This window comes from Eretmochelys imbricata, chromosome 13 (assembly GCF_965152235.1).
Source record: "Eretmochelys imbricata isolate rEreImb1 chromosome 13, rEreImb1.hap1, whole genome shotgun sequence".
In the NCBI taxonomy this organism is placed as follows: domain Eukaryota; kingdom Metazoa; phylum Chordata; order Testudines; family Cheloniidae; genus Eretmochelys; species Eretmochelys imbricata.
Window position 1 is genome coordinate 26,447,381 of NC_135584.1, and position 16,849 is coordinate 26,464,229.

General features: G+C 42.3%; 1 protein-coding gene across 4 annotated transcripts in view; it reads right to left on the reverse strand.

The window, feature by feature from the left end:
• ITCH (itchy E3 ubiquitin protein ligase) overlaps positions 1–16,849 on the reverse strand; it is a 120,326-nt gene that overhangs the window by 64,440 nt on the left and 39,037 nt on the right. For all 4 annotated transcript variants that reach the window (XM_077831822.1, XM_077831819.1, XM_077831820.1 and 1 more), the window contains 3 exons: positions 10,751–10,892; positions 3,408–3,532; positions 1,904–2,041 (listed from right to left, as the gene is read on the reverse strand). In XM_077831822.1, the coding sequence (XP_077687948.1) occupies positions 1,904–2,041; positions 3,408–3,532; positions 10,751–10,892 (405 nt within the window). The remainder of the gene's footprint in view (positions 1–1,903; positions 2,042–3,407; positions 3,533–10,750; positions 10,893–16,849) is intronic.

A 16,849-nucleotide genomic window follows, 5' to 3' on the forward strand; every position in this document is an offset into this window, starting at 1 on the left:
TCTTGTTTCGAATAATCAGTGACAAAAGTGGTGGACTTTAAAGTACTCTGTTTGATTTAGGGCTTGTCTACACAGTGGGGTAATGCAGACTATGGGGTTCTGATTTCTAAAGTGGAATGTACTGTGCATTAATTGATCCATGTAGACCCTACTGGCGTGCACTAATGGTTCCCTAGTGCTCTTTAACATCGTCCTGTTTGAAACCAGCAAGGTCTACACAGACCAATTAATACAGAGTATGTTAGTATGCTTTAGAAATCATACCCCTGTAGTCAGCATTACCCCATGGTGTAGACAAGCCCTTCGAAACTGAAAGACTTTTAAAACAAGACTACCATAACCCTGAGGTACTATTTAAAAGCTGTCTCTCCCTGACGAATCCAAAAGGCCACACCCTGTGTTCTGCAGCACTGTACATCGTGGCAACTTTAGATAAATTAAGAAAAAGTATAATTAGAAATGAAATATGAAAGTGAGTAACGCAGTAATTACAGTATTCCTTTTATTTTGTTATTAAATTCAGATTATTTTGCATTACTCCTATGTTTTCAAATGCCACAGATTTACGTACTGATGATGTTCAACTACGTTGAAGACTATGTCAATTAGGAAAGCTGGTGGTTTTGACAGCTGGATAGATGTATTTTGACATCAAGGAAGGCATGGAAGATAGTTTGGGATTGAGAGATAAAGTAGCATGGTCCAGAGAATAGGTGCCCAATATTATTGGTACTGCACTAATATCTACGAGCCCCAGTCATGGACCAGGACTCCAGGTCACTATGCACTGAACACACACACAGAACTTAGGATGAAAGTAAAACACATGGGGGGGCCCTTGTGTTAGAGGTAGGGACCAAAAGATTTGCAAAACCTCCATTATAATATATTTGTGGCTCCTTCTTGAAGAGCTGGGTGAACTATGTAAAAGCATTTTCAAAACTGGGACTCTGAAAATTCAGGATGTGAGACTACTGCCCACAATGGTGTCTCCTCAGAATTACATTAAGGCAGTTTAGGTCATAGTATGACTATTGCTACACTGATTTCACTATTCAAGCTTCTAGATTATTTTCTGGTAGAAAGAGCATACTTGAAAGTGCTCATCTGAATACTGGAATATGCTGTTAGTTCAAAGTGCAGAGTGTAAAAAAATTAATGATTAATGCAGTTAATCTGCAGATTATCAGATGCTGAAGGCAGAGTCCATCTGACATCTCTATGCAGTACACAGCAGCTCCAACTCAAAGTACTGTGTCAGCTGCTCATACTTTAAGATCCATAAAAAAAAAAAAAAAGAGAACCACAGGGAAAGACAGACATGGATAAAATACAGTTAAATGACAAGAAGAGAGCAACTCCAGACACCCAAACAGCTGACTTTATAATCTACAGATAAATAAAAAGCTTTGCGAGGAAATAAGAAACCCAAAGTGCCTAAATGGTAGGCTCCTAGGAAAAAAACATTTCATTTACTGATATTCTACAAACATGCAGACACGAGCTGCATAATAAAGTAACTAGCACACTTGGCTATGAGTCTGTAATAATCTGTTCAGCTTTAAAAAAATGAAACAGAAAGAACAAAGAATTCAGAAAACTGTGAATGAAACAGATGACACAAAGAAAGGAAAGTCAGACTGAACATTGGAATGAATCTTGAAATAAAATATTTTGAAGTCCCATCACTCCTTTTATTCAGTTATTTTATGGATCACAAATTCAAACTTCAAAAGAAACAAAGGTTAATGGAAGAGTTTAGTCTTTACAAGAGTGCAATATAAGTATTTATTATCAATAAAATGTTGTAAATTATTATAAATAAAATGTTGTACTATCTTCCAGTAAACAGCTTTAGATAAGCAGAGACTACACACCCTATAATACTTAAATAAACACTCACTTCTTATAGTCGTGGCATCACCATTAGTCAGGAGCTCAGGATCTACCTGCATCCCATCCAGACAAACAGACAAGTCTCCTATCACCTCTGCTGGTTCTCGGTAACCGACAAGCTGCAACGTCACAACCACTTGCTCAACTAGAAAAGAAAAAGTACAGAAAAATTAGAAGCTTCCCTTTATGTTAACATATTGTTACATTTTATTAAAGAAATTATCATAAATCCAAAGGAAAGTATTATAAAATAGAACAGTTCTGAATCCCCATAGGACTAATGTTAATAATATTTATGCTTTTTGCAAACAATCCTCCCAAACCTCCTGTAAGTAGGCATTATTCCCTTAAAGATGGGGAGACTGAGGTAGAACTGTGAAGTGGCTTGAACACAGAAAGAACCAGAATTAGAGCAGAAGTCAGAATTCTGGAGTTTCTGGCTGTCTTGTGTTTAGACCACTGGACCACATCTCTCAAACAACTCCTAGAGCTGACCTCCAAAACACCTTTAAGAACCAGAATTCATAATATTCCTCATTAAGTGCATATACAAGTTTCATATACACAGACAAGAATATTTATCCAGTCATTGAAAAAATGTACATTTAAAAACATGAAGCTTTTATCCTGTATCTACAGAAGGAAGGGTATTTACTTTTACAGGCTAAGCCTCTGCATCGGGTCACAATGGAACACAGTTTAGGATAAATATCTTTGCAATATCACAACAGAATATCTGATGCTACATAGAGCAAGAGTCCCCAAGTTAACTTTCTTCCAACTTTAGCAGTGGAATCACACACCTGTCAGGGCATTGGCCTGTTCTGCACTGTTACACGGATACCAATAAATCCTGCAATTACAGTACAGACATTTGAAAAACCCCAAACAAATAACTCTTTGGAAAGCCAAAACAAAATGGAGCCAATGCAAAGGTATGTGCAATAGTAATGTGGATTCTCTGAGGAGGGTTTTTGTAATACAGTATTCAATGTGCTTCCCTTTCAAACAACGTGGGAGGTGCACATATTCAGCTACATAAGATATTTGAATATTCTGAAATGATATAGCATCTAATCAATTTAAACAAACAAGCAAACAAAAACAACCTTCACGTGCATATTTGTGTGTCTGGTGCCAGGAACACGACTCAGACAATGTTTAACGTTAAAATAATTCTTTTCCGATCTTCAGTTTGATTTTTCACTCCCACATTCCATCTCTTACTCCACACCAGTGAGGTGTAAAATACCATGTTTGTAATATCACTATAAAAACAGTGTATTATAAGTAAGACTACACTGCATGATCAGCCAGAATGAAATAAATTGCGAGAGAAAGCCCTTAAATAGAATCAGTAAACAAAAAAGAGAAGATATTACTTTAGATAAATTGTCACATTATTGTTTGGAAGTCCTGAAAGGGTTAAACACAGCACCTTGAACTACCATATAATGCAAGTCGGGAAAATTTCACACAAATAAGGTAAATTTTTTTAGTTACATACTTACGTTTCATATTGTTTGATTTCAATGTCTCATGAACCTCCAGAGTAGCACTACCCAGTAGAATATCAGACTTTAATGTCTGATGGCTCCAGACTCGAAAGTTTAATGTACTGACAGGAGTGACAATTCTGTTGGAAACGTACAGAGAACAGGACAATGGTGAACACTAGGCAAAGTGTCACAAACAAACTGTGATACACATCAGCCTTCATTTAAAAAACAAAGCTTATTGAAAATAAAAATGATAATATTTTTTAACTGCCACACCAAACGTCTAAGATTTTTTTAAATAACAGCTTAAAATGTATTATTTTCTTGTTATGTGGATGACAGGAAAGCAAGATACCAGTCAAAGATAAAGAGAAATCAAAATTGTTGCTAAAACTGTCCATGCTTAGGTCAGAAAGTGGAGATGGTTTGCCTCTTAAACTCAGAAATAATCAACTTAATCATACTTGAAAATTGATATTAACTGCTACAATTAATACCTAAAATTGCTATATCCAAAATATTAGAGAAAAATATTTGTCTATTCTCATTTGTAGTGAAATCTAAAGATCTAAGACACTGGGATTTTCATAGTAGCATCCACTCAGGCTGAGGAGGGAGGAACGATATACACGTGTTATATGTATGTATTTAACACCTACATATAAACACATCAGTTTTGTGATGTCAAAGAGTGTATCCCTTTCCCAACAGTCACTGGGATATTACAGCAAGGAGCACCTGTCTACCAAAGGCAGCATCAGATGATGACTGCATATCTAGTTTGTAGAATTTGGAGAAGGTATGAACAGATGAGCAGCTGGCTGCTTTACAGATTTCCTTGTATGAGGCATATGATCTTTTCAACCACCATAGCCATGAGGGAGTGATTTTGAAGATGGAGTTATGCTTTTTGCTCTGCATGCTTCTGATATACAATAGTTTAGCCACCTGGAAATGGAAGATTTTGAAGCCTTCTTTCCCTTTTGACCCCAGATGATAAAGCAACAAACAAAAGCACTTGCCTTTCTGAAATGAGCTGTGCAGTGGAGATGTTACCTGAGACATCTACAGAGCTCTCAAAGTATACCACATTCTCTCTTTGGGGTGAGATGGAGCTGGGCAGAAGGATGGAAGGACAATTTCTTGTGTTTGGGACCCTGGAATCACTCTTTGGGAATAAAGGGCAGGGTAAGTTCTGAGTACCACTTTATCTTTATGGAAGGTGTAGTACTGAGTCTCCAGGAAAAGAACTCTCAACTCAGGTACCCCGTGAACGGACATGGTTGCTATCAAGAAGGCTACCTTAATGGCTAGAAAGTAATGACACACCTTCATGAGTGGCTCAAATGGAGGGCCTCAATTGGCACTGAGAACCAGGTTAAAATCCCTTGAAATAACTCTGTGCTCCTCTTCAAGAGGATGTAGAAGAGATGCTGCTCTCAAAACAAGAAAAGAAAAGAAAAAGTTCAGGCACCTGCGTAAGATGCAATCTACCACCTGCCTACTGCACTCAGGATGCGAGACAATGCAGCACCTTGAGGTTTGAATTTTGGAACTGCAAGGCCTAACCTAAGTCCATCCTGAAGAGAATTGATGGACACACATCATGTAGGGGTGAGACCCTAGTCTTGGCAGCAAGGGGTAAAGCTCAAACAGGCTCTTGAATTTACTGAGTTAGTTTTCTTTCTGGAAAATAAAAGTGTGTATTTTACCTGTCATGAACAACCTTTTTGACTTAAGAATCTCCATTCAAGAGCCAGGCAGCTAGGCTCAGACTGTCTGGATTCAGATACATGATTGGCCCTTGTAATATTAGGTCCCATCTTGATGGAAAGAGTATGGGAAGTTTTTATGCCATGTCGAGGAGCTCAGAGAACCAAGGCCTTCTTGCCCCGTACAGGGCTATCAGAACTACCAGTGCTGTGTCTCACAAAAATGCTACAGACGATCAGGAGAGTGGAGGGAAGGCCAAAAAGAGAAGACACTGAAACCTTGTGATTTAAGTGGGAGGCAAACAGATCTGTTGCTAGAAGACCAAATTCTTTCACCAGGAAATGAAATGCCTCTGGGTATACGTCCAATTCTAAATTATCTAATTTTTGCATGCTGAGCCAGTTGGCCATATGATTCTTTTTCCCTTGGATGAGAAGGAGGGGAGTGAATTGGCTGCTTCTCTCCTCTCCAAGTCATCAGGAGATAAGCTTCTCTTTGACTGGCAGTCATCCTTGTTCTGCTATATCTGTTGATGTATAACATGGCTGAGGTGTTGCCTGTTATGATGAGCACAGGAGGGAGTCCAGATATGGGAGCAGAGACTTGACACCATACTGGATTGCCATGAGCTCTCACCAGTTTATACTGTGCTCGTTCTTTTACTTGGACCACATATCTTGATCTCACATGAACACCCCATCTCTCCAGGCCTGCATCTGTGGTGATAACTGTCCTATTGGGAACCCCAACTTGAATCTGCTTGGACTCATTCACCTTATTCACTCATTCAATTACCTGCAAATCCCACTGGGGAGAGAGACCCATCCCTCAGTGAAGGTAAGAGATAGTTCAGGGAGGGATAAGAGGAAGCTCTGTAGTGGCCTCCTGTGAGCACTGGCCCACTAAGAATGTCTTTTCAAGAAGCCATTGAAGTGTATGAATGAATACATCCCTTGAGTGGTTGATGATTTTGATAAGACTCCTCAGCTTCTCCCATCTTTCCTGCAACACAAAAACTTTGTGGAGGACATTATCTGTCTCCACTCTATGATGGGGAATCTGCTGAGACTATGTTAATTGACTCAGTCTGCAGCACCCTTATTGTCAGGATGGTGCTATCTGTAACCCTAGTTCTGAATAAGGCTCAGATAAAAAAATTGTCCAGGAAAAGGATGACATGGATCCTCTCCTGGCTGAGAGCTCCTATTAACACTACCAGCACTTCTGTAAACATGTGAGGTAAACATGTGGACGAGAAGCTGGATATGAGTCAGCAGTGTGCCCTTGTTGCCAAGAAGGCCAATGGCATTTTGGGATGTATAAGTAGGGGCATAGCAAGCAGATCGAGGGACGTGATCGTCCCCCTCTATTCGACATTGGTGAGGCCTCATCTGGAGTACTGTGTCCAGTTTTGGGCCCCACACTACAAGAAGGATGTGGATAAATTGGAGAGAGTCCAGCGAAGGGCAACAAAAATGATTAGGGGTCTAGAACACATGACTTATGAGGAGAGGCTGAGGGAGCTGGGATTGTTTAGCCTGCAGAAGAGAAGAATGAGGGGGGATTTGATAGCTGCTTTCAACTACCTGAAAGGGGGTTCCAAAGAGGATGGCTCTAGACTGTTCTCAATGGTAGCAGATGACAGAACGAGGAGTAATGGCCTCAAGTTGCAGTGGGGGAGGTTTAGATTGGATATTAGGAAAAACTTTTTCACTAAGAGGGTGGTGAAACACTGGAATGCGTTGCCTAGGGAGGTGGTGGAATCTCCTTCCTTGGAAGTTTTTAAAGTCAGGCTTGACAAAGCCCTGGCTGGGATGATTTAACTGGGAATTGGTCCTGCTTCGAGCAGGGGGTTGGACTAGATGACCTTCAGGGGTCCCTTCCAACCCTGATATTCTATGATTCTATGAAACATACTTCTGGGCTGTTGCTAAATCAAAGGACAAGGACCTGTACTGGTAGTGTTGTGCTTCAAAAACAAAACATAGGAGCATCTGTGAAACTATGAGATAGGCATTCTTCATGAAGTTTCTTTTGCTGATAGTGGCCAATACAGATTTCAAGGCCTCCATATTGAATTTTGATTTCTTCCTTGATCTACTGAGATATTTAGGGTCAAAAACTGTTGTGGCCTTCTGAAATTTTTTAGTTTTGGGGAGATGGGGGTTGGGGGGCAGAGAACTAGGCACAGTTTGGAATAAAGGCCTGATTCTATTAATTCCATTCATAGGATAAGAAAGGCTACCTGCATGCCCTTACTCCTCCCTCTAACTCAGGGAGAAGCCCTTAGGCCATGTGATTTTTTCTCTCTCTTTTTAGGTTGAGAGGGGCCACACTTGAAATACTGTCCACCAGCATTAGCACTTCTTGTGAAAGCATGCGGGGCACTTGAAGGGTCAGATGACATTTCATATTTTTGACTTTAATATTGTTGACCTAATATCCCCTGATTGTCTCAGTCCCCTCTTTCAATCATAAAACCTATGCCTGCCTGTACCTGGCTACCTGTGAAGGCCAGTATACTTAGGTGGCCACTCTTTCAGATAAAAATCTCTCCCAGTTAGAAACTACGAGTCCCTGACGACGAGAAAAATAGGCACATTTATCTCAAGTATTGATACCAGGATAAATTTTGACTGGTGCACGCTAAGGAACCTTCTGGCCTTATGAATGGAGGTGGGGTGGGGGAGAGGACAGAGATAAATAAAGAGTGGGCCAAGAGACCCTTTACTGCCTGCTGGTTCTTTCCCATTTGTGTTGCTATCCCTCTCTACGCTCCAAAGCCACTTGCTAGAGGGGAGGAAGTGGAGAGGCACTGTAACCTACTACAGAATCTAGGAACAATAACCTGGACATTAGGGCATGGTAACCCACAGTAACTGAGAATGACAAACTGATACTTTCCCAGTCTTTTACAAGTGGGAGGAAATCCCTATCCCACTATTACTTTCTCAGAGGGATATGTGGAGGCTATAGCTCAACTAGGGCATCTGTAGACCTTTAAGTTTAGTTTACTAAACTCTGTATACCCTTACCTGAAAGGGGTCTGTTTGGGGGTTTTGGCTAAATATATATTTTAAATACTTGATTCTCTAACTTTGATTTGGACTGCTGGCCTTCCTCCAGTAAGGAAGGAGAATTCCCTTTGTGAGGGTGTGTGCATTAGAGGCCTGAACTTTTCGGCATTAATTTGTCACACTGCACACTGTAAGGGTGAGCTGAGGATCATGGCTTTTTCCTCCTAACCTTTGTAAAATACTGTGACATTGTTTCTACTGTTAAAACCCACATGTGAATCCTGACTGCTACTCATCTTCCTGGTACTCACCTATCCCATCCAGTCCATTCTAAAAACATCGCTGACATAAAATAAATAATGTCTACCTATTCTGCTACTCATCACCCTTTCCCCTTAATTCCATCAACTGTTTATACTTTGTTCCACTTCATATTCAGTCGTCTCTTCTCCAGCAAGACTCTACTGTGCTGGCTGTCTTTTTCAGGCATTGTCTACCATAAGAAAATTAAGACCCAGAATTCTCCACCAAAGCTCCTCTACCAGCATCGGCAATAGCGGAGGCTGCCGTGTAGAGAAAACTTGGCTATTTTTATGTATTTGCAGTATGGTAGCACAGAAGCCCCAACTGATATTGTTAGGCATTGTATCAAGTGTTTCCAGTCTAAATAAAATATCATCATCATATCCTCTAACCTGCTCTGCAACCTCCTACCTTGCTGAATTAGGGGTCCTATATTTGCTGGTATAGATAACACCCATAACACCACTAATATCACAGTGCTCATGTGGCTTCTGAATCTCAAATGCTATTTCCACAACATCTGATTAGGTCTTACACTCTGCCTAAGCCTCTGTTCTCTGTCTCCTCCTCCCATTTACAACAGTTTTTTCTTCACATTGTCACCTAGATCTGGAACAGTTTCTGTTCCATTATGTAAGACTAATACCTAGCGGTTATATAGCACTTTTCATAAGTAATTCTCCAAGTGCTTTACAAAAGAGGTGATATTTATTCCCAAGCATCTCTGCTCTCCTCCAAATGTCTCCTTTCAAGTTAATTTTTCATTCACTACTCTCTCTGGGGAGTGAGGGGAAAAAAAAATAGGTACACTATCCCGGCAAAGCACTTCCTTAGACTCCCTGCAGTCTAACATCGTCTTTTGTTGTCCTTTCTGCCCACTACCACTTGATGTCATTTTTGCTGCGCTATTGGTCTGACGTAGACTAATTTCTTAGAGGAAGGGACATGCTTTTTTTAATAGGTCTTTACAACATTATGAATACCTTACTATAAATTCCAGCTCATGTGGCCATGCCTTAACGTTTTACTGATTCCGATCACATTCTATTGAAATGACAGCAGCACAGCAGGTAGAACAGAAGATCTTTAGACGAAGGGTTAAGTGACATTAAAAGATGATCAGCTTATTTTGGCCTCTTTTCTTCTCTAAGGTATCATGGAAGAAACCAACAAGAACAATTAAACTGCATACATTTCTACTAGTTTTAGAATGTCCAAGGAGAAAAAAAGTAATTTGTGGCTACCACAGCAAACTAGTAGCTAAAACGGACCAGAAAAACACCTTTTCATCAGGTTTCAGAGTAGCAGCGTTGTTAGTCTGTATCTGCAAAAAGAGCAAGAGTACTTGTGGCACCTTAGAGACTAAAATTTATTTGAGCATAAGCTTTCGTAGGCTACAGCCCACTTCATCGGATGCATAGAATGGAACATAAGAGATATACACACACACACACACACACACACACACACACAGAGAACATGAAAAGGTTTTCATTAGTATTTGTCGATTCATTGAAATCTAAACATTTCACAAAGATGGTTTGATTTTGACAAAATTCTGACAGGACCCAGTAGAATTATGAAAGAAACCTGCCTGGTTCCTTGGCAGTCTGCCTTGTGGGGGCCCAACTTCCTGGAAGCACCAACTCCCAGGTCCTCAGCAGTCCATACTATAGCAGCCGTATTACAGTACACCTTTACCCTGATAATAACGCGACCCAATAAAACATGAATTCGGATATAATGTGGTAAAGCAGCGCCGGGGGGGGGGGGAGGGGGGGTGTTCGGCGGCTCTGCGTGCTCCGGCGGATCAGTGCTTCTGGCTCTGACACGCTGCTCTGAGCGGTGTGTTAAGGGTGCTGGCCTGGGGCCGAGGGATTGGATAAGGGGCAGAGGGTCTTGGGGGGTGGTCAGGGGACAGGGAGAATGGGGGGTTGGATGGTTCGGAGGTTCTGGGGGTGGGACGGTCATGGGCACTGGATAGGGCGTGGGAGTCCCAGCGGGCCTGTCAGGGGGCGGGAATGTGGATGGGGGTGGGAAGTGACTGTTAATAACAGAAATGCTAAAGGCCAAAGCAAGTTCGATGTAACGTGGTTTCACCTATAACGCAGTAAGATTTTTTGGCTCCTGAGGACCACGCTCTAGCGGGGTAGAAGTGTACCACCTTTTTCTTTAATATGAAAAATACTGGTTTTGTCATATTGTGTTGTTGCAACACAGAGCACACTGTTTAGAAATGATTCTTTACATTAATTGCCTATAACATAATAATGATTACATTTCATATATTGATCTGTAAAGCAAAAACAGCTCCAAACCTACACTGTAAGATGTTGCTTCCACTTCGGACTATTTGTATTGTTGCATTTTTCTGTCTTCTTTGACTGTCCATCCACTGAGACTTCCACATAAGGGCTAGGTCCAAACCATTTATTTTTATTTTCTTTTAATTTTGCTGAGATAACTGTTAAAAAAGGGGAAAACAATGAATATTTTATTCTATTCAATAAGCTAACTGTTAAAAATGCACTTTGAAAACTAGCTGCATTCCTGTAAGAAACTAATTTTTTAAAAATGCATACAACATTGTTCTCCTTACTATTGGAAGTAGCTATGGCTGTAATAACCTAAAATACACAGATATGTAATACAGCTCAAATAAAATAAACCCCACAAGACTACTGCACAAGAATTATCTTTACCTTGAACTAGATTCACTGGTATGACAAATCACACTTTTGCGTACTGTGATTTCAAATCAAAGAAGAATTTTACGCAGACACTGGATTTAAAGAATTCAGCTGCTCTGAGAGCAGAAAGATCAGTGCTCCAACACCAGCTGATATAATGACAGGTTTCAGAGTATCAGCTGTGTTAGTCTGTATTCACAAACAAAAAAGAAGTACTTGTGGCACCTTAGAGATAAATAAATTTGTTAGTCTCTAAGGTGCCACAAGTACTCCTTTTCTTTTTGCAAACACTAGCTGAGTACATGAAAGTCTTCTCACACTAACATGGCTAGAAAATAACAGCTACAGATGACCTCCAGGAAGCTAACATGTTTGGTGTCTCCAGGTCATACTAGTTAGGGAGGTGCATGTTGCCCTCTTCAAAGAGGCCACAATGTTCAGACCCTGCCTCATACTGCAGCTGCCTGCCTTGGTTCATCCTTCCCTGCCTGGATAAGATCGCACATGAAATTGCTTAGGACGACTCCAGTAGAAAATTTCACCAGTGCATTTAAAATGCACATCCAAAGAGAGTTAGGTTTTTTGGTGATTTGAACAAAGAACAAGATTTGCACTAACTTTTACCAGTGTGTTTACACATTAGACACTTTTTTTGGCTTGTCAGTTTCCTTATAACATTATTAGATATGCATATGTGTACAATGCCAATCTCTTTGAAGAGGCAATTTGACTCGAAGACCTGTATGTGCTCAGGAACAGATGAATTCATGTTATTTGCAAGTTCATTACCTGAAAATCTAAATTTCCTCTAGTCTATTACTACGACAATGGGACCTCCATTATTTGAACGTGAAGCTCATTGACTGAAGCTCTTGGTTAGCGAAAGATCAGAGGGGTCCCTTAAAGTTTGACATAAGGCATGTGAAATCTTCTATATAGGAAACTTTATAATCAGAATCTTTAAGTGTTTAAACTCTGCAACATTTAGTAGCTGTGTAGCATCCTGGCAGCAGCAACCCATATTTATCCTTGATTATTCAAAGGAAATTAATGTCACCCCATGGCATTCAGATAAAAAACAGTTACTTACCTGTACTGTAACTACTGTTCAAGATGTGATGCTATCAGGGACCGTGGGTCTTGAACCCTGGCCCGCAGGGCTCTTCGGAGCCAGTAGCTTCCAACCTGCCACACAGAAATGTGCTAACTGCTGGCAAAATAGGAGCTGAACTCAGATTGAGGATCTCAATCCTGGAAGCTGACTGGCCCAAAGCTGGGAGTCCTGATTGGTCCACAGTTCCTATTCAAACCCGGAACAGGAAGCTGTGCATGCAACTGGAATCCACCTTGCTCTGGACTGTGATCCTTCTACTTCCTGCTCCTGGTCCCCTGGCTTGACTTCCTGATATCCTGACTTGGGCTAACTCTGGTTATCAATCCGTGGTTCTGCTCTCAAGTTTGTTTTCTGCTTCTGATCTCCTGGTAACCTTACCCTGCCTGCCTCCTGACAATTGACTCTTGGTTTGCCCTCTGGCCTGTTTCGGACTCTGATCTCCTGGTATCTGACCCAGCCAGACTCCCACTCTGACCACTAAGTCAGACTGTCCATGTTCCGGTTGTAACAAATGTAGATGTGTATTCCAAGTAGGAGTGAGCGCACCCAGCACACCAAAGCTGGAGAACTTTGCCTGGCAGTACCAGTAGGGGTGCGCATTACACCCTGTGGCCCTAGCTCCTACCCTGGTTTTGTAAGGATCGCGCCACCCCAACCCCGTGTAGTCGGATGTTTGGCTGCACGTGTTCCCTCTGTGTGCTACCCTAGGCTCTCTTCCTACTACAACCCCATCAGTTCTTTCACACTGAATTTCAAGAGTACAGTCTCTGATGCAGACAGGATGGAGGATGGGTTGTGAAATAACATGTCTATGTCACATCTTGAAGAATAACCATTACAAAACAAGTATGGAACTGTTTTTCACCTCTGAGTAGATGCAGCCATGTATTCCATGCAGGTGACTCAATCAGTACTCACAGGAAGTGGGGCTTAGAGTCCATTTAAAAAAGGACTACAGGATTGCCTTCCCAAAGTTTGCATCTGATCTGGATGCAGCAGTAGTGGCAAAATGGTTTGTAAACCTAGGTGCGCAGGACCAAGTGGCAGCCCTACAAATGTCCAGTATAGGAACGTCACTAAGGCTTGGTATACACTAGCTCTTACTTTGTTATAACTTACGTTGCTCAGGGGTGTGAATAATCAATGCCCCTAAATGACATAAGTTGCACTGCCTTAAGTGCTGGCTTGGACAGCGCTACGTCAGCAGGAGAGCTTTTCTCGCCTCCAGAGCTACCACCTCTCGCAGAGGTGGAGCGCTCTCCCGTCAGCCTCACCAGACGCGCTACAGCAGCACAACTCTAGCACTTCCAGTGTGGACTACTAGCCCTCAGAAATGGCATCGACGTTGCCTGGGCCTTTGTGGAATGAGCCCACACCCTTGAGGAGGCACAGTCTGAGATACTTCGTAAGCTGTCATGATATAGGAAGTTATGCACCTGGAGGTTGTCTGTGAAGAGGCTACTTGCCCCTTCATTCGGTCCACATATGAAGCAAATGGACGAGAAGAAGAACAGAAAGATTCTATTCAGGTAGAAAGCCAAGCATCACCTGACAGCCAATGTGTGACAACGCTACTCATCTGGGGTTGAATGCATCTTAGGAAAGAACCCTGGTAGATAAATAACTCTATTCAAGTGAAACCGAGAAACCACTTTAGATAAAAACGTAGGGTGCAGCTGCAGGGTTACTTTGTCTCTGGAAAACTGCGCGTAAAAGAGGCTCTGCCAGCAATTCTCTCTCTCTCCTTGCAGATGCTATTGCTACAAGGGAGAAAGAAGAAGTTGCCAGAGACTCGAACAGAGGTCCCATAAAAACTGCTAAAGCAGTATTAAGGTCCCACAAAAGAACCAGTTATTTAATCAACAGGTGGAGACAAGCATTTCCCTTTCAAGACCGTCACCACCCTGCAATTCGAACACACTGACTTCCCATGGACGGGTGAATCAAATTCCAAAGTCACTTCCAGGTGCACTGTCAATGAACTAAGTGCAAGACCAGAAGACTGGAGGTGTCACAGGTAATCCAAGACATCCTGGATACAAGCCATCTTTGGTTGAACTCACCAAGCTAACAAATCACACTGACAACCACTTCCACTTGGCCGAATAGACCACTTTAGCGCAGGGCTTCCTACTACTAAGCAAGATTTGCCGGACCACCTCCAAATATCATTCCTCCATCTCATCTAACCATGCAGCATCTATGCTGTGAGATGCAGGGAGCTGAACGCTGGATGCAAAATCTGATTGATGTGGAGTCAGGAGGTTGGGGTGAAGAGGAAGAGATATGGGAGGCTGAACTGATAATGTGAAGAGGTCAAAGAACCAACATTGTCTCAAGTATCAGAGGAGTAGCCGTGTTAGTCTGTATCCACAAAAACAATGAGGAGTCTGGTGGCACCTTAAAGACTTTGCCCAAATAAAACTGTCAGTCTTTAAGGTGCCACTGGACTCCTTGTTAACACCGTCTCAGCCACACTGGAGCAATGGGAATCAACTTGGGACAATCCAATTTCATCTTGAGAATGATTGCGGGATGATTGGAACTGGAGGAAGAGCATACGGAGTGCCATTTCCCAGCTCCGGTGAAAAGCATCCATCAGGGAGCCCAGACTGAGATCCCCTCAAGAGCAAAACAGATGCATTTTTTGATGTCTCTTGAGATGAAGAGATCAATCTTTAGAATGCGCCAAACTGTAAAGATGGACTGCAAGACGTGGGACTTCAGAGACCACTTGTGATTCAGGGACAAGTTTTTACTGAGGTGACATACGAGGTGATTCTGGAACCCAGGTAAATAATCTGCCACAGGGCGTTTTCCCCGATGCAAAAATCCCAGAGCCCTATCACCTCTGACACAGCATGTTGGAGTGTGCTCCCTTATTTGTTCATATAATACATCATAGTGGTATTGTCGGTAAGTTTGTGCACCACCGAGTCCCTGATGTGACCTCAAAAGCCCTGAAAGGCACTGTAGATGGCATGAATCTCCAGGACACTGATATGCAGAGAAGCTTCCTGTTATGATCACAGGCCTTGAACTTTCAGCAACCCCATATGTGCTCCCCAACCTATTAAAGAGACATCAGTGACAACAGTCCTGGTCAGTGGGAACTGAGTTAAGGGAATACCCTGGGACACATTGCCCTGAGCTGTCCACCAAAAGGAGCCCAGAATTGACGCATGAAGTTGGATCAGTTTGTCCAATGGATGATAGCTAGGATGACACACCCACTTCAGCCACAGTTGAAGAGGACGAAGGTGCAATCTGGCACATTGGACTATGTGTGTGCATGCAACCATATGGCCTAACAACCTCAGGCATACTTGGGCTGTAGTTGAGGGTTGAGACTACAGTTAGGCATAGCTGGCAAATCATGTGGAACTGGTCTGTCAGCAAAAACACTTTTGAACTTGTAGCATCTAGCAGGGTACCAATGAACTTGATTTTTTGAGTTGGAACCTGTGCTGACTTCCCACTATTTGGGATAAGACCTAGGTGATTCAGTAAGCGTAACATGAACTGAACATGAGAGAGGACTTCTTCTCTGGACTTGTCCCTCAGTAACCAGTCATCCAGATATGGGAAGATGAATTCCCCTCTTCCTGAGTAAGCTGTCACCACAATCAAGTATTTGGTAAAAACCCTGGGAGTGGAAAACAGACAAAAAAAGGATGCACATTTTACTGATAGTGCCGATCCACTACAACAAATTGGAGAGACATCCTGTGGCTCGGGAAAATTATTATGTGGAAATAAGCATCCTGAAGGTCAAAGTCAGCAAACCAGTCATCTGATTTCATGTGGGGACAATAGTTGTCAGGCTGAACCATGGTTCTGCTGTTTCTAAGCACAAAGATAAGAGAAAATGTGTTTTGTTCATGTTAAATATCTGACAACTGTTGATTGAGCTCTACCACTGCTCTACCACGCTTTGGAGCATGGACTTGGAATTTGACAGAAGGGTCACATTGTTGTCAGGGATATGCTTTCCTTGTACCTGTGAAAATCTACCCAAATTGGCCAAGCTGTAAGTCCTGAAAAGAGCAGTTCCCACATGCTCAGTAGAAGCTTGTTTGGTAGCTAAATTATCCAAAGATTCCATATGCAGTGATCGTATCTCAAACCAACATAGCTCCTACCTACTGACTGTGGGGATGAGCATGTATGCACTCCAGAGTCACTGAGCATGTGCCATCCTAGGGCTGCAGAGGCTGAGCAGGACTTCCATGCACTTGCCCCTCCAAGCTACCAGGGGTCTAGATGGCACTGGCCATCAGAACTAAGGGCAGGTAGATTATCTCTCCTTTGCTCTCAAAGCTCCCCCTGCTGGTGCCCAGAAGTGAGGAGAATGAGAAAGCTGCCTGACTAATGCACATATGTGAGGATCCAAAGGCAGGGGGACAGGGACAGGAGCAGAGGCCAGGGGCTGGAAGTGAGGGCAGGCTTAGGGGAGAGGAGAACAAAGAGGTAGGAGGGTTTCGAGAGCACATTTCCCTTTAGAGCCTGAAACTTAACTCAGGACTTTTGAGTCTCAACGTTCCTTCGCCTTCTATCAAATAGTTATGAAACCCACGGACAAAGTGTGCATTTCATCCTCCTCTCGTGGCTGATCCA